The sequence below is a fragment of the Podarcis pityusensis genome, assembly GCF_964106645.2.
Source record: "Podarcis pityusensis genome assembly, chromosome: 8".
NCBI classification, from domain to species: Eukaryota; Metazoa; Chordata; class Lepidosauria; order Squamata; family Lacertidae; genus Podarcis; species Podarcis pityusensis.
The window spans coordinates 1,094,626-1,122,448 of NC_138033.1; the positions used below are offsets into that span (position 1 = coordinate 1,094,626).

Consider the following 27,823-nt stretch of genomic DNA (forward strand, 5'->3'; position numbering starts at 1 on the left):
AGAGCGTGCGGCAGGGGAAGTGTGCCGGGCGGCCATAAATAGCTAATTGAGGATTGCAAAGCAATTAGCGGGCGTCAGATCAATAAATCATTCCACAGGTTATGGACCCTTAATCACCGATCGTAAAACTGTCACAGGAACGCTTTGAAGTTGCGGTTCAGAGCAACGGAAGTGCCGGAATGCATTTGAAGTTGCGGCAGGAGGTGGTGAGATTTTTGCCTGTTGCTAGGAGGCAAAGGAGTAGCTGTGGAGCTAAGAGAGCAGCTGGAAAATCGTTTCTCCACGGAGAAGGGAGAGCCGGAGAAGCTGAAACTGATTGTAAGTAAGCTTGGGCCCCTTGGGAGAACGGAAGACAATGGCAGGCAGCCAGGTCTTGGAGGACATTGCGTTTGAAATGCTCACTCTAAGAAGTTGAGCAAGGGCTGTCTGGGAATGTGCTGCTGCGTTTGCTGTGAAGCTTCAGCAGGAGGCCAGAGCCCTGGAGAAAGTATTGAGAAAAGCCTAGAGATGGCTGGTGCCCCTGTTCCTGATGTTTTAGCCTCAAGGAGTGCTAGTGAGCAGATCGGGGGGGCGAAGGATTCCAAAGGCAAGTGTAAAGGCTTGTCCACTGTGCGTGCTGGAGTGGAATGTCAACAAAGCAGGTTCCCAGAAAGCCGCAGTGGGAGCCAGGCCAGAGGGGGCGGAGCTGGGAAGGAGTGCTTTTCCGGAAGAAGGAGGGCCAAGCCAGCTGGGAGGAGCCCAGGGCAGTGTTTTTCCACTGGAGTTCGTCGTTGCTATGTGTGCAATTTGACGCGACGCTTGCTACGTGTGCCCATGGAGAGCGGAGACAGCTGGGCAGGAAGGAGGTCCCAAGGTCAACCAGCTGAGTTCTCATGGGAACCAGTCTCGGAGAGGAGGCCAGCGTGGGAACGCAAGGGAAAGACGTGGTTCAGACGCTGGGGAGGGTTGTTTTCTTATCACTGCTTCTATGGCAACTGTGAAGAACAACTCCAGCCAGGACACGGTGACACGCTGGGTTTTGAATACTGCTGTTGGTCAGCACCTGCTAAGCGAGCCTGCTGGCAAAATGCGGAACTGCAGGGCTGTTTCAACTGGAGCAACTGTTATGTTCGCTGACGGAACACGAAAATCTGTTTCTGGTGTGGCTAACATGTTTTTTTCTCCTTTACAGGAGGAGCTAGAGGTCTACGTTGTGCCAGGTCTGAATTGTTGTTTGTTATCTGTATCAGCTCTAATGAAGCAGGGATACAAAATTTGCTTTGAAAATGACACCTGTTCCATTTTCAGAGGGGGGAAACAAGTGGCCAACGTGAAAAGGGGGCAGAACAATCTCTTTGTTCTGGAGTCACCTCTGGAGGGTGGTGGGAATGCTGGAAAAGCACAGGCGCAGTGTGCTAAGGTTCCCAGTCATGTGCAAAAGCTGCACAGGTGCACAAAAGGGTACAAACTCCGGAAATGTGGGAGGTCCCTAGGGTGCAGGGCATGCAAGGGTGCACAGGTACATGGTTTTCCCGGGTTTGGGAGGGTAGCCAAAGAGCCCTTTGAGCTCTTTGAGGCAGGTGGTCCAAAGGTTCAGGAAATGATCTTCTGTGGATATGATCCTGCAACCAATGGGTGGAAGTTTGCATACCCAGAGGGTGATCAAACCAAGCTGCTGGTCAGTAAGCAGGCTGAGTTCTGGAAACAGGATGGGTGTTCAAGGCTCAGGGATGGTCCTGATTTTCTCTCAGAATGTCTGTCTGATTCTGGGGAGGAAAGGGAGCCAGAGGCTGAACCCGGTGATGGGGACCAGGTCCAGGATCAGGGTTCAGGGCAGGTTTGGGCATCTCCAAAGGTTGTGAAAGGAGTGTCCAGGTGTGAGGCTTCATCTCCGGTTAGCGTAATGGAGAAAGCTCACAGACGGGTTGTCAAGTCAGAGGGGGAAGGATCTGACGGAGAAGACACAACTGCTGGCCCAAATGGGTCAGTAGGGTATCAGGTCACAAGTGCGTGGAAAAGTGTCGCACAGTGTGATTCTGGGAATGTTGAAGGGGTTCAACAGGTGCCTGGGAAAGATGCCGGGAAGGGGCACAAGGCAAAGGGAAAGGTGTTGAACTCAAAAAGGTCTTGTCAGAATGGTTCGGCAAGAGGGGGTGTTGGGTTTGGAACTTAACTGGTTAAGTTGTTCCCATGATGCCTCAACATTCTGACGTCAGCTTTCGAAGCTGGGAGGAGCTGGGAGGAGTTACGTTCTGTTCCTCTCTGGTCTTTGAGGGAGGAAAGTCGCAGTTTGTCATGGCTGCGGTGAGCCCAGGAGATCCCTGGGGAATGTCGGAATAAAGAACTGAAATGGACAAACCTGGACTCTGTGTGTGTTTGTCTGAAGCCACGTGACAGTTTTACACCGCTGTGTTTATCTCTGCTACTGGCGTGACTGGAGCTACTGAGAGCGTGCGGCAGGGGAAGTGTGCCGGGCGGCCATAAATAGCTAATTGAGGATTGCAAAGCAATTAGCGGGCGTCAGATCAATAAATCATTCCACACGTTGTCCTCTTCAGATCACCACACAAACGCTTCTTGTTCTTTTAAAAAACTTTTTATTGCGTATTAACAAAACATTCTTATAAACGGTTCTTAACTATTATTCCTCAGAGTCACTTATTTCAGATACCTTCTGAGCTCTGCTTCTCCATGACCAGCCACTCTCAAAATGGCGAAGGCGCCCTTCCCTTCGCTTTCCCGCTCTTTTTTCTAACCTCCTGGCTAGAGCTGGCTTGGATCTCCCCTCCTCCCAATCTGAGCTAGAACTGAACCCTTGCCTTTCCTGGGAACAGCCGGTCCCTCCCTGTTGTTCCTCTTGCTCTCTTCTGTTAGATTCACTGCTCTCCTCCCCCCCCCTTGGGGAAAGCTTTCTCACTCTGAGAAACTGGAAACGTCTAACTCTTCCCTGACACTAACATTCATTAATTTTACAATATTTCTGTAAATAGTCTTTAAATTTCTTCCAATCTTCTTCCACCGACTCTTCTCCCTGGTCTCGGATTCTGCCAGTCATTTCCACCAATTCCATGTAGTCCATCACCTTCATCTGCCATTCTTCCAGAGTGGGTAGATCTTGTGTCTTCCAATACTTTGCAATCAGTATTCTTGCTGCTGTTGTGGCGTACATAAAGAAAGTTCTGTCCTTCTTTGGCACCGTTTGGCCGACCATGCCCAGGAGAAAGGCCTCTGGTTTCTTCAGAAAGGTATATTTAAATACCCTTTTCATTTCATTATAAATCATCTCCCAGAAAGCCTTAATCCTTGAGTGGTGCGCCCGCTCTTAAAGAAAACATCATTAGATCCCTTAGATCTATCCAATTACCGCCCGGTTTCAAATCTTCCATTCCTGGGTAAGGTGATTGAGAGAGCAGTTGCTGAATAGCTTGGTGGGTTTCTGGATGAAACATCGGCTCTGGATCCATTCCAGTCCGGCTTCCGTGCTGGTCATGGGACCGAGAGGGCTCTGGTCACCCTAACAGATGATCTCCGCAGGCAGCTGGAACGAGACAGGTCGGGGCTGCTGATTCTTCTAGACCTGTCAGCAGCCTTTGACATGGTCGATCACGAACTCCTGGAGCACTGCCTTGCCGACGTGGGGATCCAGGGCACAGCCCTTCAATGGCTGCGCTTGTTTCTCTCTGTTCGGGGACAGAGGGTGGCACTTGGGGGGGAATTGTCATCGCGTCACTCCTTGGTGTGTGGAGTGCTTCAGGGTGCAATACTCTCCCCGATGCTTTTCAACATCTTTATGTGCCCCCTCACCCAGCTTGTCCGGAGTTTTGGGCTGGGTTGCCATCAGTATGCTGATGACACCCAACTATCTGTTGATGGATGGCTATCCTGACTCAGCCCCAGACACACTGACCAGATGCTTGGAAGCTGTGGCTGGATGGTTACGTGGGAGCCGGTTGAAGTTAAATCCTTCGAAGACAGAGGTTCTCTGGCTAGGATGGGATGATATGGGATTGAGGGGGCAACTGCCATCTCTTGCGGGGGTGCAATTAGTGCCAGCACCGTCCGTTAAGAGTTTGGGTGTAATTTTCGATACATCCCTCCCTATGAAGGAGCAGATTACAGCTATAACAAAGGCGGCATTTTTTCATCTCCGCCAAGCTAAGCAGTTGGCTCCTTATCTCTCTCACCCTGACCTAGCCACTGTGATCCACGCGACGGTCACCTCCAGACTGGATTATTGTAACTCGCTCTACGTGGGGCTGCCCTTGAGACTGACCCAGAAACTCCAGCGGGTGCAGAATGCCGCAGCGAGACTCCTTATGGGGTCTTCACTGTGAGATCACATTTATCCGGTACTATACCAGCTGCACTGGCTCCTGGTGGAGTACAGGATCAGGTTTAAGGTGCTGGTTTTAACCTTTAAAGCCCTATACGGCCTAGGACCCTCGTACCTATGGGACTGCCTCTCCTGGTATGTCCCACAGAGGAACTTACGGTCTGCAAATAAAAACATCTTGAAGGTCCCAGGCCTCAGAGAGGTTAGGCTGGCCTCAACTAGAGCCAAGGCTTTCTCGGCTGCGGCTCCAATCTGGTGGAACGCTCTGTCACAAGAGACGAGGGCCCTGCGGGACCTGACATCTTTCCGCAGGGCCCGCAAGACAGAGCTGTTCCACCAGGCCTTTGGGCAGGGCGCAGCCTGACTCCCTCCTCTGGCAATCTGCACAGAATTTTGCTTAACGGTTGCCATCAATTTGATTTTAATTAATTTTTAGAATGAGATGTTTTTAGAGTGTTGGATTATTTGATTGTTGTTAGCCGCCCTGAGCCCGGCTTCGGCTGGGGAGGGTGGGATATAAATAAAATTTATTGTTATTATTGTTGTTATTATTATTATTATTAGTGAGAGATTTTACTTTCTTGGGCTCCATGATCACTGCAGATGGTGACAGCAGTCACGAAATTAAAAGACGCCTGCTTCTTGGGAGAAAGGCAATGACAAACCTAGATAGCATCTTAAAAAGCAGAGACATCACCTTGCCAACAAAGGTCCTTATAGTGAAAGCTCTGGTTTTCCCAGTAGTGATGCATGGAAGTGAGAGCTGGACCATAAAGAAGGCTGATCGCCGAAAAATTGATGCTTTTGAATTCTGGTGCTGGAGGAGACTCTTGAGAGTCCCATGGACTGCAAGAAGATCAAACCTCTCCATTCGGAAGGAAATCAGCCCTGAGTGCTCACTGGAAGGACAGATCCTGAAGCTGAGGCTCCAAGACTTTGGCCACCTCATGAGAAGAGAAGAGTCCCTGGAAAAGACCCTGATATTGGGAAAGATGGAGGGCACAAGGAGAAGGGGACGACAGAGGACAAGATGGTGGGACAGTGTTCTCGAAGCTACCAGCATGAGTTTGACCCAACTGCGGGAGGCAGTGGAAGACAGGAGTGCCTGGCGTGCTCTGGTCCAGGGGTTCACGAAGAGGCGGACACGACTAAACAACAACAAATATTATTTGATGTTTCAATACGAATGGAAGTCATTAATACTGCAGCTGTTGTATAAAGGATTGTTATCTTGACAGTAGTGTAATTGAAATTAATAAGATTTTGGAATGCAGAAATCAAGAAAATCATCAAGCCATCAGTTTTCGCATGGGGGGGGGGACCTACATTATATAATTTGGTATCTTAAAGATTGGTATTACTAATTGTATTGTAATTTCGCATTGTTATAATGAGGCCATTATTGAATTGTAATTGTAAACTAATCAAATTACTATCGTAAATGTCTCCCCTGCTGAGTACATTTGGACATTTGTACCAATTTCATATAATAGTTGTGCAAAAATACATCTCCCCCCCCCCCCCGAGCTCTGGGCTCCAGGTGTCTTCCCCCAAAAGATGTAAAGAACTCACAGATTAGTTTCAAAACCAAGAGAATGTTACAAAAACACTCCTTCCTCCTTACCCAGAGGCCTCACTCTGGCGTCCAGCGGAGTCTTCTCTGCCTCAGAAGAATCAAGACCCATTTCTGCCAAAAGATCCTTCCTCTGAAAGAGCAACAAGGATTCAAAACAGAGAATGGGGAGAAGGGTTAGAGAAGGAATGGCAGAAGCAAGCGCTTTCGGGGGACAGAGGTGAAAGCTGCTTCCTGCTTCTGCTAGACTGGTGTCTGGGGTTGGCTGCCAGGACCATGAAACATTGGTCCTCAAGGATCTTCACTGGCTCCCAGAACGTTTCCCAGCACAATTCAAAGTGTTGGCCTCAAAGGCCCAGTATACCCAAAGGAGTGTCTCCATGAACTGAGGTCCAGTTCCGAGGGTCTTCTGCTGATTCCCTCACTGTGACAAGTGAAGTTACAGGGAACCAGGCAGAAGACCTTCTCCACAGTGGCACCCACCCTGGGGAATGCCCTCCCATCAGGTGAGAAGGAGATAAGAAAATGCATAACTTTTAGAAGACATCTGATGTCTTCTTATGCTTTTATATGTGCTGGAAAGCACCCAGCCACATGGGTGTCATTAATAATAATAATAATAATATGCTTTCCAAAAAAGGATGGGCCATTAGGAAATGATTTGGGAATACTCTCCCTCCTCTTTGGAGCCCCTTGGGAGTCTCCAGAGGAAAGTCTCTCTCACCTGCTGCTCTGCCTGCTTCCTCTCCTCTGCCTGACTCAGGAGGAAACCTTCGGCCAGGGCCACTGCCTGGGAACTGGTCTCTGCTCCGCATTCCCTCACCCAGTTCTCCATCTCCAGAGGAAGGACAGCCAGGAACTGCTCCAAGATCACCAGGTCCAGCATCTGAGCTTTCGTGTGCCTTTCTGGCTTCAGCCACTGATGGTCAAGGTGGTAGAACTGGCTGCAAACCTCTCGGGGTCCTTTGGCCTCCTGGTAGCAGAACTGCCTGAGCTGCTGGCTCTGCACCTCTGAGCAAAGGGTGTCCTCCTCCCCCAGGATCTTCTGCACGGAGTCTTCATGGAATCCCCCACTGCTCCCCGTTTCCATGGCATGGCCTCTTCCTGCTTCAGGGCCAGGTGAGTCTTGCTCATCCATCTGGGCTCTCCGGAAATCTCCAAGAGATCGGAAGGAGCCCCTTGGTCCTCTGCCAAGTTCTAATGCAAGGTGCAGCAAATCCTACGAATCAAACACACTATTCTATTGTAAGATCAATACACAGCCAAGAGAAGAAGAATGTTCCCTGAGGAAGCATGGATGAGTCTTCCTAGGAACCAGGGCTGGATTGCCACCGTCCCTGTTGTTGTGTAGTCGAGAGCGCCTCTTCGTGACCCCCTGGACCAGAGCACGCCAGGCCCTCCTGTCATTAACTGCCTCTTGCAGTTTTGTCAAACAAATAAAGAATTAGGGAGGGGAAATGCCCTACATACAGAGATTTATGAATAGAGAGAGAAGCTAAAGCGTTTGCAAGGAGGACGGTTTGTAAGCAGAGGTATTCCTGTACTTCTCCTTCATGGTCTTTCCCTCCTAATATACTTGTCCCTCATAATAATGTCCCTCTTAATATACTTCTCCCTCATAATAATGTCCCTCTTAATATATTTCTCCCTCATAATTATGTCCCTCTTAATATATTTCTCCCTCATAATTATGTCCCTCCTAATATCCTTCTCCCCCATAATAATGTCCCTCTTAATATACTTCTCCCAAACAATTATGTCCCTCCTAATGTCCTTCTCCTTCATAATAATGTCCCTCTTAATATCCTTCTCCCTCATAATAATGTCCCTCTTAATATCCCTCTCCTTCATAATAATGTCCCTCTTAATATACTTCTCCCTCATAATAACGTCCCTCTTAATATCCTTCTCCCTCATAATTATGTCCCTCTTAATATCCTTCTCCCTCACAATCATGTCCCTCCCAATGTCCTTCTCCCTCCTCACTGTCTTCCAGTCCCACCTCCCTGGCCAGGGCCTGAGGTCCCTCTGGCTCCCTCCCGGACCCCCCAGCCTCTCTTCCCTCCCCTTCCCGCCTCCCGGGGCAGGGAGTTCCCCAGGCTTCCCCCGAGAGGAGACCCACCAGAGCCCGGCCGGCGAAGGCGAGGCCGGAAGGGACGTCAGAGGGGAGGAGGAGGGGGAGCGGCCCGCCTTCCTTTCCTGTCCTCTCTAGGAAGCCAGCTCGGCGCCTCTTAACCCTTCTCTCTCCCTGTGGAGGAGCCCGGGGCGTCAAGCGGGCGGAGAGGAGGAGGCAGGGAAGAAGCAGGACCCAGAACCCGGGACTGGGCGCGTGTGCGTGTGAAGACTCTTTGGCTTGGCGCTTGCTGGTCATTTTCTGACAGGAATTTTTTCTCTTTTTTATTAAATCACTCCTTTATTAAACTGGTTGTTCTGTGTCTCTGGGTACGTTTCTGTGTGGGATTTAACTTCCTATCCCACCTCTGTCTCCAATTAATATGCGACGACGCAAGGGGTCTTTTCCCCGGCAGCCTTGGGCCCGTTCTCTCTCTTAAATATAGTGCACCCACCTCACAGAACACAATTCCCACAAATGCCCTCCAACTACCTCAGATTATCTTGTGGAGGTAAAACTCACTAATTGGGAGTCTCAGGCAGGATTTCTTCAAATAAACATTAACAATTTTATTTAACAAGGAAGTTTATGACATGAGTGGATAAAACTTAGGATAGTTCAGTTTACAATGTTATTTCCCTTCAAGGTTTTCTCAGTTGTTTCACACTTAAGACTTTGGCTCTTAACAAGGTGGCACTTTCTGCCAGTTACCCTACTCCCGAGGTATTCCAAGCCAAAGACCCAAGGGATCTCTGGTTTGGGAGTCTTCTCTTTCTAGAAGGATCTCTCCCCTCCTGACTGGGATGAGAGCTCAGCAGCCGGTCTCTTTCCAGCTCCTCCTTCTCCTGGCTCAGCCTCCCAGTTCATTCCTGGCCTGATTTACTCTCCCAGGACACCACACACTGTCCTTCCCACTAAGCTCAGAGACTCCTTTCTCTAGCTGGTGATCTTTTCCTCAGAGTGGATGTTTCCACCCAGAACCAGCTCCTCTCACTCCCCATCTTCCCCTCCTCCCTCCAAAGCTCCTAGCCATGGAGGGAACTGGGCCCAGGTCTCCCTCCTCCAGCTCCAGGGCTCTTAGTCTGTCTGCTAAACCACATGGGGCGTCTTTGGGTGTAGGATATTCTCCTAGGTGCCCCAACCTGCCACTTCCCCTGAGCTTCTTGCAGCCTGATGGCAACAAACAGGCGTGTGTGTCCTGCTTGTTGGCAAGTAAAGCAACACCCCTCCCTGGTTGGGATGGAGGGTCTCTCCTCTGGAATGGTGGAAATGACCAGCCATGTGGTTGGTCAGGGGCCCAGGCCCCCCCTGAATCTTCTTCTGAGGGTCTCAGGATGGGTGATGAATTTCGGGGAATTGGATTGGCAGGCAGTGCCCCTCTGCATTTGTCCCTGCCCTGCCGCAGTGCATCATGGCACTCAGAAGCCACTCCTGAGAGGACCTGTTCTCCTCCCCAGCCTCCCTTTGATTCCATGGGCCTTTCAGAGTCTCTCTAGGACACCTGGCTCACAACAAGGCCAGCTTGTCTTCCCACTGTTCCTGTAAGTGAGGAGAAAATGCTTGTGCTGAGAAGGGTGTGAAGTGAAGAGAGATTCATATCTGAAGTGTTCTGAAAGGGACTTCACTGCCCTCAAACACCCCCCCTATTGGATGGAAGGAGTTTGGGGTGGGCTTGACAAAACCTTGTATAGTTGAAGGGAAAGGGGACAAGAATGGTCCCTCCTCCAAAACGGAAACTACCACTGCTTGTGGACGCTTGCGATAGGTGAAGCTGTCCATTTCCATTTCTTGGTTTTGCAATGCGATTTATCATTTAATGCTCTTTGCATTTAAAAAGGAGGACCATAGATTTACAATATTTGCTTCTGACCAGCTCGGCCTTTCTCTCCTGCCCCCTCAGGGCTTGAAGGGATGTTTCAACATGAGCAGGAGCTTTTGTACATCAGCCCAAAGGGAGGTTCCAGCGCTTGGTCTGGAGGCTGCGCAATTGCATCCGGAAGGAAGATGATCCATGCAACTTCCTGTGCTGCAGGCCAGGTAAGCTAGGCATATGGGGCGGGGCGGGGCAAGATGACGACTATTTCGGGACTTTCAAGAATAGGAATTTTCCACACCTTTGTCGACAGAATTTTCTGCCATAACTATTCACACTTGGGTTAATACATCAAGACTCAGTAAGTGGTGAATAGGTATAAAATATACTTCTAAAGGCAAAGGAAACAGCAAAACACAGAGAAATGTAAACAATGGCTTTTCAAAAAAAATAATACTATATACATCTGTCAGGGGTTCAGGAGCAGAGGCAAGGGCAAGGGAGGAAACAGAGAGCGAGGGGGAGGAGGCAGAAGAAAAGATGAGTGATGACGACGACCCGAGATCTCCGAGTCTTTCCAGTGAATCAGAAGATTCACAGAAAGGAGCACCAGTGGCCAGGGCAAGGGGGGAGCCTAGGGGGACACCCCAGGAAGATAGAGCCAGAGGGGACTCAGAGGGGAGCAGTTGGAAATCGGGACCAGCGTCACCGCCAGAGAGCAGGGAAGAGGAAGGGCGCCAGGGATCAAGCGCTGGCAGCTCACAACAGGGGGGAGGGCACGAGTCAGGAGTGGCCACACCTCCATCGGGGAGCGAAGAAACGGTCAGACGGAAGGTGGAAGGTTGGGCGCGCGCGCCAAGTTCAAATGCACAGGAAGGTGGCGCAGTAGGCAGCCCGGAAAGGGAGCCAGGTCCTAAAGCCCGCCGAAAGGAGGGAGAAGAGTCAGGGGGGTCAGCGTCAGCGTCAGAGGAATCCCGGAAGGAAGAGACCCCGGGGGGCAGAGGGACCCAGAGAAGAACAGTCAGGCGGAAAAGGTGGAGCAAGGCTAGGATATTAAGTTGGTGTACAAGGGGCGGAGACTCAGATGGAGCTTCGCCGATCTAACCATTAGACGTAGGGTTGCACGCAGCAGCTTGAGAATGGAAACTGTAACTCAATAAAGACTTTTATTTAATGATCGCTGGCTAGCGTGATCCTCTGTGAGCTAGGATCTGGAAGCAACTCTGACAGTAAGCTCCATCTCATAAATTGTGGGCATCTACAGCCTCGCGGAGAGGAGAGAAAGCGGGTGCCTACTAGCGAGCTCACGAACGGCAGACAACATGACGGCCGAACAGCAGATAGCGGAACTCAGAGAAGCAGTGTCGCGCCTGAATGCCGAGGCTCTTGCATCCAGGAAGAGAGAGGAGGACGCAGCTGCCGCCTACAGGGATCTCCAGGTCAGGTTGGAAGTGCTTACGAAGCAAGGGCAACTGACACCCAAACCGGAGGGGATTGGGTTGGGGAGACGAACAGGCGGTCTGGTCTCTCACTTCGATGGGAATTTGCAACAGTACCCCAACTTTAGAGCAGATGTAATGTGTGCACTGCAACTGCTGAACAAAGACTTTAGAGATGAGCAAGAGAAGGTGGGATTCATCATGTCCCATTTGCATGGAGATGCTAAAGCATGGCTGCGCAATTTGTGGAGAGATAAGGATCCGGCGCTCCAAAATGCGGATGCCTTTATTAAAGCGATGGATGGGTGCTTTTTGTCAAGCATTGACGTGGATCTTGCTCGGCAGCAGATACATGGACTGAAGCAAGGGAGGGCCAGCGTAAGGCAGTACCATGCCCGCTTTTTCGCTTTGGTCAGTGCTCTGGAATGGGACAGAGATTCGGCTCCTGTAAGAGACCTGTTTTGGGAGGGATTGCACGGCTCGGTTAAAGATGAAATTGCGAGGGGGGAGAGACCCCGGACCACGCAGGAGATCGTTCAGAGGGCGCTGGCGGTGGGGGTGCGGCTGGAAGGACGTCCGTGGAGCAGTGGCGAAGGGCGTGGAGGGCGCGAACCAGCCAGGGGCTCCTCCTTCCTTCCCAGAGAAGCAGCGCGTGCGCAATCCACGCCTCCGCCAGGAGGAGGAGCGGAACCTATGGAGGTTGGAGGTGCAAGGGCTCAGTCAGCAGCCAGAGCCCTAGCACCGGCAGCAGTGAAAGCGAAGCCTCCTAGAGGGAACAGGAAGTGTTACATCTGCGATGATCCACAGCATATGGCGAAAGAGTGTCCCCAGAGGCTCCACAAGCACACTGCAGCCTCAGCAATGGTAACTGCAGCAACGCAGCAAGGACAACCACAGCAGGGAAACGACGGAGTCTGGTTGGAGGAAGAGGCACTGGGGCCCAGCCAGACGTGTCAGTGAAGCAGTCCCCAGAGATTTTACAGCCCATGGACCCCCTCCCGCCCAAACCAGTAGTGAGGCTCACAGCGTCGCTCCAGCTGCCCAATGGAATCACCATGGACGTGCCGATCACCATTGACTCCGGAAGCAATGCGGACTTTATAGGGCAGGACTTTGTCGACCGGCACGCTATACAGTTGCTGCCTGCCACGCTGCCCCTGCAGGTTGTCACGGTGGATGGCAGGGAGCTGCTAGGGGGGCAAGTGGTGAAGCAGACGCCACCAATGGTGATGCGACTTGGGAATCACAGGGAAATCATCAGCTTCAATGTCACTCAACTATCGGACATGCCCATTGTATTGGGCATGAGTTGGCTGGACAAGCACAGCCCGACGCTGGCTTGGTACCAGAGGCAGCTGACCTTCGGCTCTTCCTTTTGCGCTGAACACTGCATCGTGCCCAGGCAGGAAGGAGAGGAAGAGGAGTCACAGCGGCAGCTAGGCACGCTGCAAGCGGTTCCCCACAAGTACGCAGAATTTTTGGAGGTTTTCTGCGAGAAGGAGGCAGACAGGCTACCCCCCCACAGACCATTTGACTGCAAAATTGACCTGCTGCCGGGGGCGGTGCTGCCCAAAGGGAAGCTGTATTCCATGTCTGAGGACGAACTGCAGGAACTCAAAGAGTTCATAGATCATAATTTGGAGCGCGGTTTCATCCGAGAGTCCAAGGCAGCGGGGGGCAGTCCGGTATTCTTTGTTAAGAAGCGGGACACGCCCCAAAAAAGACTTGTAGTGGACTATCGCATCTTGAACAGTGTGACCAAGCCATCGGACTTCCCCATGCCCCGAATCGACGACCTCCTCGCAAAGGTACGGAAGGGCAGAGTGTTCACCAAGTTGGACCTGCGAGGGGCATACAACCTCATTCGCATGCGGGAAGGAGATGAGTGGAAGACAGCCATGTTCACGCCCCTGGGCACCTACGAATATAGAGTTATGCCTTTTGGATTGCAAAATGGCTCCCACGTTTTTCAAGCTTTCATGCATCACGTGTTGGCGGGGCTCCTCTACAAGACGTGCGTCTGTTTCTTGGATGACATCCTGATCTTTTCGGAATCGCAGCAGGAGCATGACAGACACGTCAAGGAAGTGCTGAGCAGGCTACAGCAACATAGGCTTTACGCCAAGCTGGAGAAGTGCCAATTCGACGTGATGGAGGTGGATTTCCTGGGCTACAAGTTGTCTGATAAAGGGCTCGCCATGGACAGCGCCAAGGTCCGAGCAGTGTTGGATTGGAAAAGCCCACGCAACCGGAAGGAGGTCCAACGGTTTGTCGGCTTCGCGAACTTCTATCGCAAGTTTATCAAAGGCTTTGCGATGCAGACAGCGGCCATCACGGACACGCTCAGCTCCAAGAAAAAGAAGTTCATCTGGACAGAGCAGGCGGAGCAGTCCTTTCAGGCACTCAAGCGTCTCTTCGCGTCGGAAGAGCAGCTGCTTCATGTCAACCCCAGCAGGCCGATGAGGGTGGAGACAGACGCTTCGGACAGAGCCGTGGGAGCAGTCCTGCTGCAGAAAGACCCGCAGGGGGTTTGGAGGCCGGGAGCGTTTTACTCAAGGAAGCTCAGCAAGTCCGAACAGAACTACACCATCTGGGACAGGGAGTTGCTGGCCATTCATGCAGCGTTCAAAGCGTGGAGGCACTTCCTGATCGGCGCCAAGCACACGGTGCAGGTCTGCACGGACCACAAGAATCTAGAGCACTGGCGCACGGCACAGTTCCTGAACCAGAGGCAGATACGTTGGGCTGAGTTCTTTGCGAATTTCGACTTCCGAATAGAATATGTCCCGGGGGACACCAACATCATGGCGGATGCTCTCTCCCGTAAGCCACAGTATCTGGAGGAGGCAACGCCAGCGGCCGCCATGCACATCTTCGCACCGACAGTGTGGGCGTGCGCGGCGGCAACAGTTGACCTGGATGCGGTGCGACGAGCGTTGCAGGATGACTCCTTCGCGCAAGCAAAGATGGCAGAGCTGCACAGGGGCACGGCAGCGACCGACGAGTTCCAGCTGCGAGATGGTTTGCTCATCCGTAAAGGGGCCATCTACGTGCCGGGAGACGAACTTCGCGCCAAGGTACTGCAGCAGCTGCACGACGCGCCCACTGCAGGGCACTTTGGCAAGGAGAAGACGGTGGAATTAGTAGCCAGAGACTTCTGGTGGCCCGGAATGAGAGGGGAAGTCGCGGACTACGTGGCGAGGTGTGACACCTGCCAGAGGGCCAAACCAGTGCACAGACCGCCGGCCGGACTGCTGGAACCGCTGCAAACTCCGTTCGAACCATGGGAGAGAGTGGCCCTGGACTTTGTCACGGATCTGCCCAGCTCGAGGGGCAAGACGGCTGTGCTGGTGGTGGTGGACTTGTTCTCCAAGATGGCACATTTCATTCCGTGTGCGAAGGTGGCCACGGCGGAACAAACCGCCAAACTGTTCATAGACCACGTGTTCAAGGTTCACGGTCTGCCGCGGTCTATTCTGTCCGACCGAGGGCGACAGTTCATCTCGAACTTCTGGCAGAGGCTGATGGGCTTCCTGAACGTCAAGATCAACCTGGCGTCGGCTAGACACCCGCAGACCAACGGGCAAGCGGAGCGGGTCAATGCCATCATGCAGCAGTACCTGAGATGTTATGCGAATCAACAGCCTGCGACGTGGGTGGATTACCTGCCTCTCGCCGAGTTCGCCTACAACAACACGAAGCACGTGTCCACGGGGGTCACGCCGTTCTTCGCCAACAACGGGAGGCACCCCAGAACCTTCCCGGGACTGGAAAGAATGGGGGAGGGGGAGCCGCAGACAGCAGATGCGTTCGCGTCGGAGTTGCAGGAGGTCCACGATCAGCTGCGGCGGCACCTGGAGCTGGCTAAACACGCATACAAGGTACAAGCGGACAAACACAGAAGGGTTGGCGAAGAGATCCATGTGGGAGACTGGGTCTGGTTAGCAGCCCACGCAGTGCCGGCCAGGTCGTTGGCGAAGAAGAAACTAGGGCATAAACAACTGGGGCCCTACCAAGTCGAAGAACAGGTCAACCCGGTGGCTTTCAGGCTGGCTCTTCCGGAGGGTTCCAGAATGCATCCGGTGTTCCACAGATCGGTGCTCACTCCCTACAAGGCACCTCACAGGTTTCAGGAACCAGGAACGGCACCGGGTCCGCTCCGAGAGAGAACCGGGCAAGGGGGAGTGGCACGGGAGGAGCGCATCAACGAAGTCACGGAGATTTTGGACTCCAGATGGGGGGAAGAGGGGGTAGAATACCTTCTCGCCAAGGAGGGCACCCCGGCCAGTGCCAACAGCTGGGTGCCGGGCTACGCTTTAGACGAACCTCTGCTCAAAGAAGAGTTTCATGCCCTCTTCCCACATAGGCCAATGCCAGCAGACTTTTTCGACGACTGGCTTTTCACGCCCACGCTTTCAGCCAGCACGTTCCGGGGGTTCGACTCGGACGAGGAACCGACACGAGACGCCCGTTCCCCGGAGGGGTCACCCTCGGGATCTGCTTCAGAACCCTCGTATTGGTGGGATGATCGACCAGAGGAGCAGTTCCGCAGAAGGTGGCTGGAGGGTCCAGGACGAGCAACGTCTCCAGAAGGCAACGAGGGAGAGACGGACATGGACGTTTTCGGGGACGACCCGGGTTTCGAGCACGGCGGCACAGAGATGGAAGCGGAGGTGACCGTCGTCAACGAGAGCAGGGAGGAAGAACCGGAAGACTTTGGATGGCGGCCCGCCACGGGAAGCGAACTGTATCCGACATTCGTCCCCCTGACACGGCAGCACCCAGATCCCGCACCGGAAGGAGGGGAGGGGGGAAGAGGGGGCTTCGAGGGGGGGATGGATGTCAGGGGTTCAGGAGCAGAGGCAAGGGCAAGGGAGGAAACAGAGAGCGAGGGGGAGGAGGCAGAAGAAAAGATGAGTGATGACGACGACCCGAGATCTCCGAGTCTTTCCAGTGAATCAGAAGATTCACAGAAAGGAGCACCAGTGGCCAGGGCAAGGGGGGAGCCTAGGGGGACACCCCAGGAAGATAGAGCCAGAGGGGACTCAGAGGGGAGCAGTTGGAAATCGGGACCAGCGTCACCGCCAGAGAGCAGGGAAGAGGAAGGGCGCCAGGGATCAAGCGCTGGCAGCTCACAACAGGGGGGAGGGCACGAGTCAGGAGTGGCCACACCTCCATCGGGGAGCGAAGAAACGGTCAGACGGAAGGTGGAAGGTTGGGCGCGCGCGCCAAGTTCAAATGCACAGGAAGGTGGCGCAGTAGGCAGCCCGGAAAGGGAGCCAGGTCCTAAAGCCCGCCGAAAGGAGGGAGAAGAGTCAGGGGGGTCAGCGTCAGCGTCAGAGGAATCCCGGAAGGAAGAGACCCCGGGGGGCAGAGGGACCCAGAGAAGAACAGTCAGGCGGAAAAGGTGGAGCAAGGCTAGGATATTAAGTTGGTGTACAAGGGGCGGAGACTCAGATGGAGCTTCGCCGATCTAACCATTAGACGTAGGGTTGCACGCAGCAGCTTGAGAATGGAAACTGTAACTCAATAAAGACTTTTATTTAATGATCGCTGGCTAGCGTGATCCTCTGTGAGCTAGGATCTGGAAGCAACTCTGACAACATCTTTAAACAACACTTTGCAGAAGGGTAAACATGGTAATGTCTAGAGTTAAGTGTGATGAAAGAAACATACGTAAAACTCACCTAATGTCCCACGGCAGAAGGAATGGCCCACATGGGAAAGAGCCAACCCAGACCCCCAAAACTCAAAGAGTCTTTCTGATAATGGCCAGCCGGCAGGGAAAGACTTCAGGGCTAGGAGGTCCCTGGAGGAGCCCTGCTTCCTCTCTCTCCCATTCAGGCAGCTGGACGGAACTGTTAGTTTCGGTTTGCCACTGAGCAGTGCTTTGGAGTCACAAGACTCTCATTACATTCCACACATTCCATACTGTTGGAAGTCTCACGGGAGACGGATCCTGTTCCTTTGTTCCTTTGTTGTTCAATTGCTCTCTGCTCTCACAGAGAGAGGATGTATTTTTCTGTCTGCGTAGCTAGATAATAAAACTCCTAGCAATGTAGCCCAAACCTCTCGTCTCTTCCCTGTGCTGGAAACTCTGCTGAATGGGGAATGTGCCTGGAGCCTTATCAGAGGCTCAGGTCGTCAATCACGTTGAGGCAATTCTGGAAGATGAGCTTTATCAGCTCGGTCGAACGCAGATCCCCAGAGGAACTACCAGGGAAGAAGTTCCCTTGAACTCGGTGCAATGAGTTCTGGGCAGACCTGCAGAATTCTCCAGTTCTAGGATTCCATGACACCCCAGATCACTCTCTGTATCTGGGAAGGGACTGCACCAGAGCTGTGAAGTCAAGGAGGGGGGAAGAGGAGACAAGAAGAGCAGCTTTCTCTTGACTAAAAACCAAACAAACACCCCAGAAGGAGCAGGAAAGGCCCAGAGGGGGAGAGGCTCTGCAAGGACATCCCCCTGGCGGGCCTTTTCCTCGCCAGGCTCTCCGGGCACCAGATAGGCTTTCATTTTGATGCCAAGGACACCCTGAAAGGATTTAGACCAGTCATGACGTGAAGGAGGTATTGAAGGAATAAATCATAATTTGGGTCAGCCACCGGCCATAGCAATAAAACAATATGATATACAAAAAATAAAAATAAAAAGTCAGTTATATAACATATTTTTAAGGGTTTTGAGTAAATAATCAAACGGTGGATCTTATTCTAATTGCCCCAGCTAAAAACCTTGCAACCTTTGCTGTCACCTGCTCATCTTGATCTGCCAAGAGAAAGGACGCTGTGAAGAAGGTATTAAACACCTTGGCGAAGGACTTGCAAGTCACAGCTCTGGGTACGTAGTAGGAATTGCTATTGGGCACCAGATGTGGCAAAGAACCCGGCTGCAAACTTCACCCTCATATTATTTAAAGTCTCCAAAAATTAAATCTGTATACAGCCACTACTACAGTTTGCCTCCAATGTGAATTCTTTGATGGGAAGCAAGACAGGCCCCGTGACTGAAGCTCTTTCCACACTCTTGGCACTGAAATCGTTTCCCCCCACTGGGAACACTTTCATGGATCATGGGTTTGAACTTCTCAATGAATCTCTTTCCACATTCCAAGCACTGATAAGGTTTCTCCCCTGTATGAATTCTGTGATGGGAAGTGAAACTGTCCTTTCGACTGAAGCTTTTTCCACATTCCAAGCACTGATGGGGTTTCTTCTCAATGGGATTTCTTTGATTTGAAGTGGAATGGGAGTTCTGACTTAAGCTCTCTCCATACTCTGAATATGACTTCCCCACTGTTTGGCTTTTGTCGTGGTCTCCCTCATTCTCCATCTCCAATTCATCATCACCTGCAACTAAGTGACAAAGAGATTAGAGCCTCAGGAAGCAATGGAGCCCCAAATTATGGATCAGTGCTAATTAAAGCTTGTGACAGGGAAAGAACTGAAGAGAGCTAGATGTGAGGTCTTCCTCCAGGGTTCACTGCCTGAGGTTCAAAAAGCCTGCTTATTTTCTGGGACGGATTTTGTTTGGCCCAATCTTGGGATCTGTGCCATCTCCAATGTCACTCGTCTCTTTAGTCAGCCAAGGACAGATAAAAGAAGAACAGAAACAAAACATCTGACAGAAGCCACTTCAACTTCCTGAATCACTTTGAAGATACATTAAAGATGCTTGGCAGGGGGTTGGACTCGATGGCCCTTGTGGTCTATTCCAACTTTATGATTCTATGATTATAAGAAGGCCTGGGCAGTTTAGAGGAGCCTGAAAAAAATATTGGGGGGGGGTCTTATCTGCCCTGGAGGATCTTCCCCCCTGCTCAGCACCTTGCACCTCTGGCGACCCTGCCCCTATGAGGGGATGAGGGGCTGCTGATGGATGGAGTCTGAGGGGGAAGGAGAGCGGTCAGCCCTCCTCCTCTTCCTCCTCCTTCTCCTGTGCATCTGGCCAGAGCCATGGCTGCTTTCCTGAGGCCCTTCCTCTGCTTCTGCCCCTGTGAAGGGGCCCTGATGGGAGGCTGTGGGGATGCAGACAGGCCAGCCCTTCAAGAGCAAAAGGGGGGCATCTTGGAGGAGGGTAGCCATAATATAAAGCCTTACTGAGAGAGTCCGAGATCCCCCGATTCTCCTCCATGACTTCCTTATGGAGGGCTCTCTGGTCAGGATCCAGCAATGCCCATTCCATGTCTGTGAAATGGACAGCTACATCTTCAAAGCACACTGGACCCTAAAAGAAAAAGGTTGTCCTCTTAGATAACATAAAGATGAACTGTTACACTTTGTTGTTTTCTGCCTCTTAATTGGTGTTCAGTATTAATTGGATTCTTTTTCTGCACATTTTATGGATGCATATTTTGATGTGTTAATGGAATTATTCATTGTGTATTTTAATGAAGGGCATTAAGAAACTGGTGTTCTTCAAATCATTCTTCTAATCCTGTCCACAAACATTCCCGTTTGCCACATGGAAGGATCCCATCTTCTGTCCCTCTGTGCTGTTCTTGCTGGGTGGGGAGTGTTGGGATCCCAGAATGCTGTGTGAGATAGTAAGTCTGCAGGCTTGAGTCTGCTAGCTGATGCAACTGGCTGATGCAGTCTCTGCTCCACATTCCCTCACCCAGTTCTCCATCTCCAGAGGAAGGACAGCCAGGAACTGCTCCAAGATCACCCGGTCCAGCATCTCAGCTTTCGTGTGCCTTTCTGGCTTCAGCCACTGGTGGCAAAAGTGGTAGAGTTGGCTGCAAACCTCTCGGGGTCCTTTGGCCTCCTGGTAGCAGAACTGACTGAGCTGCAGGACTTCCGGGTTGGCGCCATCGGTAATGGCGGACTCCCTCTGACTCGGAGGGACCAGCTCTGCGGGAATCGGGTCTGTACCGCTACGGCAAAGTGGGGACCCTTCAAAAATCACAGGCGGGTGAAGCCTGTGAGCGTGGGACTCGGCGGGCACCTTTCACGCCCCCCCCAATTCACAAAGGGACCCAACTACGGGCTCCGGAGCGAAGCGGGGAGAGTGGCGCGGTGCTGTGAGTCAACTGCTTCTTCTGCGGAGCGAAGCCGCACAGCCGTTACCGGAGAGCACTGACTTCTTCCTGTGACAATTCGACTACAAAAAGCAACTACCCGTGAGTAGGACAAATTGGGGGGGGGGAAAGGAAGGAAAAAAAGGTTTAATTCGGCACCGAAGCGGGGAGGCATAAACAGGAAGTCCGCCTTCTGTTTCTTGTAAATAGACTAAAGCAAAGAAGCTGTAAGCTAAAGACCTGGAAAGTCGATTGGGAAGGACTACAATTCTAACGTCAAAATAAGTGATTTCCCCCCTTGGCTGCAGGAGAGGAGGGGGGAAAGGTTTGAACTATATTTTCCTGTAAAAGAGAGGGAAGGAAATAAGAATCCACTGCTTAAAACCTGGGAACGGGCTGCCAATGGACAATAAGACTGCCGTATTGCGAAATGCACTGTTTGTGAACAGAGTACTCTTTGACAGCTAGCTCTGCAAAGGAGATATATTGTTTCTGGCTGTCTCCTCCTGATCTTAAAGTAACTGAAAAGTAACTGTAATTGAAATTGTTGCTTATTTTGTGAAATGGGAGCTTAAAAAGAGTTATTCTTTAATGCAACAAGTTTTGACTGTTACAGTGTCCCCCTAGAGGAAGTCTTCGAAATTGTTACATCAATTGGGCCAGGGGAATTTTCCACTTCAAAACAAATTGTGGCCATGGGATTGACCTTGGGTTTCAGCTAAAGTGTTATGGCAGATGGAAAAGAAAAAGTAGATCTGCTCAAAGACAAAACAACGAGGTCTGGGAAATCCTGGCAGCGAAGAGCATCAACATCTGGCCCTTCTGCACCATCAGCGGCTGCATCTATACAATCTAAGTCAAAAGGTATGGCATCTGAAGATGTTTTAGCAGTTGCATTAGGTAAAATAAATGAATCGCTGGAAAAGTTAAGTAAACAAGTGGCTGAAGCATCAACCAAAATTGATCAAAATACCATAAGCATTAACAATTTGGGACAAAAGGTGAATACTAATACAGAAACTATAGAGAAATTGTTACAGGAATCTACTTTGACCCGACAGATCACTGAAGAAGCCAAGGAAAAAGCAGTTGCTGTAGAGGAGAAGATACCAGCCATACAAAGGCAACTTGAGGATCACAGGTCGACGCTTTCTATGATTGAATTGAAGGAGAAACAAACGAACTTGAGGATCAGGGCTGTGCCTGAAATAGAGAAGGACAGTCTGACTGACTTTCTTACGCAGGAATTTGCAGACTTTTGGGATTTAGATTTGGAGAAGGAAGAATTTAAGATAGTGAGTGTTTTTAGGCTTGGAAGAGGGGGAAAGAAGAACAGGGTGAGTGACTGTTTGATTACCCTCCGAACAAAAGAGGAGAGAGACAAAATTTTGAGCCTGCACTTTCAGAAGACTCTGGAAATACATCAGTCAAGAGTGGAGATATTTAAAGATATTCCGAAACACTTTTTGGACCTTAGCTCCAACTATGGAGATTTGGTTGCCCTGTTGAAAAGTAACAGAATCATTTTTAGGTGGGAATTCCCCCAAGGCCTATCTTTTAGCTTTAAAGGAAGAAAGATAAAAATAAGATCAGTGGACGACAAAGAAAGATTTTTGAAAGATCACGGAGAAGACTTGCAGAAAGAATCTGGAGAAGAGCTAAGCGCATTGGACAGAGAACCGACAGACAGAAGACCAAAACAAAAAGTATTGGACTATGAATCAGCCGCATTTTGCTGGCTGACAGAATGGCTGCTTCTTGAAAACACAGACATTTTGGATTTAGAAGGTTTTAACAATGTATTTGGGTGGCATGCATATTTGTGGTATGATAAGGTCAAAGCACATAAAGCATTTAAAAACCATATTGTCAGGAAAGCATTGTTTAATGTCTGGACAAGATATAAGGACCTACTTGAAAATAAAACCCCAAGGTGGTTGTCACCAATGGAAGCGATGGCTCAGAAAAAGTTCAATATGGTGGCCAAATGGCCAAAATATTGGGAAATTCTGGAACAAGAGGAAGATAAATTGAAATTGGAGAGCTTTGAAAAACTAAAAAATAAAGTGCAAGATTGGCTTCATTATTGTCAGGGAACTGACATCAGAGCGAGAGGCGAAGGGAAGGCTCCCAGATTCTGCGGGCGAAGGACCCAGCACCAGGGGGAGAAGCAGCTCGGTAGAGGGGGAAGGAAATCAGCGCAACACCAGGGATAAAGGGGGGCAAATGGGGGAAGCGGAGGGAGAGCTCCGGGATTCTTCTCTGGACATCAGTGAGGAGAGCACAGGTCCTCCACTACCCACGCCCTCCCTGCGTAGAAGACTCCCACGCAGTGAGAGGAGGAGGCGACTGGGAGTCAGACAGCTTCTATGCTGGAGGAGGTTAAAGAAACGCCCACAGACAGATTCTGCTAGCGACTGAGACAGCCACGCGGAGATGGGCTGTGCAGTCAGAACGGTTTAACCAAGGCAATTAAGCCTAGAGAGGCAGCAGTTTACGCACGAGTAACTCATACCCATTACAGCAATCTGTCTGTCCCTGAAAGTTGCTCGTGCGCAACAGGCAGACGGCATCATGAGTAAGACGGGAGAAGTGAAAGCCATGGAAGGGGCTGCTGGAGGGTGTGAAGGGTTTCAGAACTTACAGGGTTAACAGTTCTGAGTGACGTTCTGAATGACGTCTCACATCATGAGGCGTGGTTATGTTTCACATACGGGAATCTTACTGTGTGTTAGTTCTCTGTCTGTTCTATTCGGAGGAGGAGGAGAGATGTGTGCGTTGTCGCCGGGTGTTTGAAGCTGTTTTTACGATGTTATGCTACACGATTAAAGACTGTTGGAGATAAGAGGACAGCCTGCGTGTGTTCTGATTTATTACACACACACTGCAATTGCTTCTAACCGCTGTGTACACTCTGCTAAACCGGCCAAAGAGGCAGGAGGACGTTTTCGATCGGCACAGACAGCTTACAGGCGCAGCGAAAGTGTGCCGGGCTCCATTTTGGCCATCTTGGCCGCCATAGGTTATGGGCAGCTAGCCAAAGCTTTGAAGCTGTTGCAGAGACGTCCCTGTGTGGGGGGGAAGCCAGCTGAGAAGACGCTGGAGCCAGCTGGAGCTTTGCCTTTCTTTTGAGGCTGGAAGGAGCTCGCTGGGAGGAGCGGTCTGCTAGAGCCGGGAGCCGGAAGGAGCTGCTGTTCCGTGAGTACGCTCAGCCCCGGGGGAGGAGATGGCAGACAGCCATGAATCATATAGCGTCCCCTTCGAAAAATTAAATGGGCAAAACTGGCAGGAGTGGAGCAGGAAGCTGAAGGCCTGGCTGGTAGCCAAGGGGCTGTGGGATGCGGTCCAAGGGCCTCCACTACCACCAGCGGCAGCAGGCGCATCGGCGGCAGATGTAGCAGCAGCTCATGCTTCGCAAAGGCGCAACCAGAAAGCCCTGGGAGCTATAGTGCTCAGTTTGGAGGGTTCACAGCTACCTTTGGTCGAAGGGCTTGAGACTGCTCAGGAAGCTTTTCAAGCGCTAGAGAGAGTGCACCACAGGACCACGGCTGGGGCAAAGATCCACACCACTAGACGCTTGTTTGAGATGAAGTTGCGTCCAGGTGGCAACATCAGACAGCATGTTACTGAGATGCTTTCTGTTTTCAATGAGTTGAGGCTGTTGCAAGTCAACTTTTCAGAGGAGCTGAAAGTCTATATTTTGCTCAGCTCTTTGGACAAAAGTTATGACAATTTGTGTCTAACTTTGGAGTCGATGAGTCCCGCAGAACTCACGCTGCAGTATGTGACAGGACGTTTGGCGGACGAACAGGAACGCGGTGTCAGAGAGGGCCGAGCTGGCACAGGGAGCCCATCCGGTTGCAGGGGGGCCAGGCCAGCTGAAAGCTCTGTTCAGGCTTTTTCCACTCGTCAATGTTATGTCTGTGGTTCCAACAGCCATCTAAAAAGATCCTGTCCGCAGAGAGGCAGAGAGGCCGGGCAGGATGTCTCCAAGGTCGTTTCCCATGGGAGCCAGTCCAGGAGAGGAGGCCAGCGTGGGAACGCGAAGGGAGGACGTGCCTCAGAGAGTGGAGACAGTCCTTATCATCTTACTGCTTCTATGGCAACGCTAAAGAACAACTCCAGTGAGGGCAGGGTGATGCAATGGGTAGTCGACTCAGGAGCCAGTCATCACCTGATAACAGCGCCACCTAGAGTCAAAATGCGGAATTGCAGGGCTGTTTCAGCTGGGACAATTGTTGAATTTGCTGATGGGTCACAAAGGCCATTATCTAACTTGGCAAATGTTTATGTTCCCTTTTTACAGGCACAGCTGGAAGTCTACGTTGTGCCAGAGATGCATTGTTGTCTTTTATCTGTACCTGCTCTTGTAAAGGAAGGGTACAAGGTTTGTTTTGAAAATGATGTCTGTTCCATTTCCAGGGGTGGGAGACAACTTGTCAACGTGGAATGCAAGAACAATCTCTTTGTTCTGGAGACACCTCTGGAGGGTGAGTGGGATGCCGAGACAGCACTGGCGCAGTGTGCTAGTGTTCCCAGTCATGATTCTTGTGTTCACTTGTGGCACAAGAGAATGTCGCACAGCAGTTTGGAAGATGTTCAGAGGCTGCCCAGCTGCACTAAAGGTTGCAAACTCAAAGCGTGTGGGAAGTCCCTAGAGTGCAAGGCATGCAGAAGGGCAAAGGTAAAAGGGTGCAGTTATCCCAGGGTGGAGAGGGTAACCACAAAACCTTTCAAGCTTGTGCACACAGACCTGTTTGGGCCCATGGAGTGTCCGAGCCTGGGGGGGGGGCAGGTTTGTGCTGACGCTGACAGATGATTTTAGCCAGAATGGCTCGTCTTTCTCGCTGAAGTCGAAGAGCGAGGCAGCGCAACTGCTTAAAGATTGGGTTGCGGAGGTGGAACTGAGGTTCTCCACCAAGGTGCAGGGGTTCAGGAGCGACTGTGGGTCAAAGTTTACTGGGTCTGCTCTGAAGGAGTTTTTCAACCAGAAGGGAATACGTCACAAGGTGACGGGTGCTGAGTCTCCTCAGGAGAGAGGCGTGGCAGAGCACAGGAGTAAAACACTGGCTGAAGCTACCAGGGTTCTACTGTGTGACTCTGGGTTGCCTCAGAGCTTTTGGAGTGAGGCTTGGAAAGCTGCCAACTTTACGAAGAATAGGTCCTTTAACCCAGTTATAGGTGACACACCGTTTTTCCTGTTGCACCGGAAAAAGCCACAGGTGCATTTCTTCCATGTGTTTGGTTCCCAAGCCTGGATGCCTATACCAACGGCTCAACGGAAGGAAGGTGGTCCGAGGTACCAGAAAATGATCTTCTGTGGGTATGAACCTCTGACAAAGGGGTGGAAGTTTGCATACCCAGAGGGTGATCAGACCAAGCTTCTGATCAGTAAACATGCTGACTTCTGTGAGCAGGATGGTTGGTCAAGACTCAATGATGGTCCTGACGTTCTCTCAGAGTGTCTGTCTGATTCTGAGGAAGGAGAGCCAGAGGCTGAACCTGTTGCTGAGGACCAAGTCTCTGAACAGGGTCAAGAACAGGGTTGGGTTTCTCCACAGGTTGTTAAAAGAGAGCCCAAGAGTGAGCCTTCGTCTCCTGTTAGCAAAGTGCAGAAGGCCCAAAGACGCAGTAAGTCAGAGGGGGAGTCTTCTGATGTAGAGGACACGCTTGCTGACCCCAGTGGGTCAGGAGGAGCACCTGAGTTTGTGCTCAGACGGTCAACACGCGCCACAAAGGGGGTTCCACCTGAGAGGTTCCAGGTCACCAGTGCGTGGGTTGGTTGTGCACAGTGCGATTCTGGGAGTGTTGAAGGGGTTCAACAGTTGCCTGGGACAGATGCCAGAGGGAGGCAAAAGGCAATGGGAGGTGAGTTGAACTCAAAGAGGTCTGTAAATGGGTGTTCACAGTTTCCCTCAGGATGCGAGACGAGAGGGGGTGTGAAGGGTTTCAGAACTTACAGGGTTAACAGTTCTGAGTGACGTTCTGAATGACGTCTCACATCATGAGGCGTGGTTATGTTTCACATACGGGAATCTTACTGTGTGTTAGTTCTCTGTCTGTTCTATTCGGAGGAGGAGGAGAGATGTGTGCGTTGTCGCCGGGTGTTTGAAGCTGTTTTTACGATGTTATGCTACACGATTAAAGACTGTTGGAGATAAGAGGACAGCCTGCGTGTGTTCTGATTTATTACACACACACTGCAATTGCTTCTAACCGCTGTGTACACTCTGCTAAACCGGCCAAAGAGGCAGGAGGACGTTTTCGATCGGCACAGACAGCTTACAGGCGCAGCGAAAGTGTGCCGGGCTCCATTTTGGCCATCTTGGCCGCCATAGAGGGCAATCGCTGGTGGAGAGGAATCGCGAGTTGGAACAGCATGTGGCCCTCCTGACGGCGCAGCTGGACAAAAGGCGGTCTCAAGATGCCCAGGTCATACCCACCCCATAGCAAGAAAGGTACCGGGACTGGTGCACAAATTTGGAGGGAGGCCTCAGGATTACAGTGTGTTCCGAACAGAAATAGAATACGCATTGAAACTGCAGCATGACGATTTTGAAGATGATGGGGCGAGGGTGGCCTATATTGTGGGGCACCTGCAAGATGGGACCAGAGAGTGGATCAGGCCCCTTATGGCGACGCGGAATGCTGCCATGCAGGACCTGCGGAAATTTTTCCAGGCGATGGACGCAATGTTTTCCAGTGATGTACAACAAAGTGTGACAAAACGGGAACTGATGAACTGTAAACAGGGGAACCAGTCAGTTAGAGACTACTGGTCACGCTTTGCAATGATAGTTCACCGTCTCGGGTGGCAGCTGGACTCTGAACCCATACAAATGTTATTTGAGGAGGGGTTGTCCCCAACGGTCAAGGATGAGCTTTCGCGCACACTCCGCCCACAGTCCATGGATCAGCTGACCAAGGCTGTGCTTGCGATTGGCGTGAGGCAGGAAGCGCTGGCTCAGGAGAGGCGGGAAGGGAGAGAGCAGCATTGCCATGACTACCGCATTCCAGAAATACCAAGGCAGCCTTCCCCGCCGGCGGAGCCAATGGAAATAGATGGGGCGCGCGCGCGCGGGAAGTTTCAAGTTCCAGCAAAGGTCGCAAGAGCGAAGGAAAGGATGGGAAAACAACCAAGAAGTGTTTCCTTTGCCAGTGGCCAGGACATTTTGCCAGGGCCTGCCCTCAAAGAAAGGCCTGGCAAGGAATGGTGGGAGACGCAGGGGGTGAGGCGGAGGTGGAAAAGACACAGGAACAGGGAAACTGGAACGCTTGGCTGCCAGTGGGCACAGCAGCCAGGCCAGCAACCAGTAAGAATGCCCCAACCAGACCCCCCTAAGGCGGCTATAGCCATCGAAGTGGTGCTAGAACTCCTGAATGGGCACCCAGTCAAGGTGAAGGGGATGCTGGATTCGGGCAGCTCCTGCAATTTCTTCAGCAAAGACTTTGCATTAGAGCACCAGCTTCACTTATTGCCTTTGGATTTTCCCTTGCAAGTAACCACTATTGATGGCAGGGAGCTTCTAGGAGGGGAAGTGACACACCAGACC

The 27,823-nt window shown here is 51.4% G+C and overlaps 4 protein-coding genes across 4 annotated transcripts in view; all 4 read right to left on the reverse strand.

Annotated features, from left to right (window-relative positions):
- LOC308484112 (uncharacterized protein) overlaps positions 1 to 27,823 on the reverse strand; it is a 178,249-nt gene that overhangs the window by 122,769 nt on the left and 27,657 nt on the right. The window contains exons 2-3 of the mRNA XM_081018687.1: positions 6,610 to 7,104; positions 5,937 to 6,018 (exon numbers count right to left, since the gene is read on the reverse strand). Coding sequence (XP_080874813.1) covers positions 5,937 to 6,018; positions 6,610 to 7,023 — 496 coding nt within the window. The 5' untranslated portion in view covers positions 7,024 to 7,104. The remainder of the gene's footprint in view (positions 1 to 5,936; positions 6,019 to 6,609; positions 7,105 to 27,823) is intronic.
- Positions 1 to 27,823, reverse strand: part of LOC308484345 (zinc finger protein 213-like) — a 144,493-nt gene that overhangs the window by 43,298 nt on the left and 73,372 nt on the right. The window lies entirely within an intron of this gene.
- Positions 1 to 27,823, reverse strand: part of LOC308484169 (uncharacterized protein) — a 136,319-nt gene that overhangs the window by 40,204 nt on the left and 68,292 nt on the right. The gene's annotated exons all lie outside the window — the stretch shown is intronic.
- LOC308484482 (uncharacterized protein) lies at positions 16,859 to 20,107 on the reverse strand. Its single transcript, XM_081019474.1, has 3 exons — positions 19,351 to 20,107; positions 17,802 to 18,606; positions 16,859 to 17,632 (listed from the first exon to the last, which is right to left on the reverse strand). Exons 1-2 carry the CDS (start codon positions 19,433 to 19,435, stop codon positions 18,203 to 18,205), a joined length of 489 nt encoding a protein of 162 aa, XP_080875600.1. The 5' UTR covers positions 19,436 to 20,107; the 3' UTR covers positions 16,859 to 17,632; positions 17,802 to 18,202.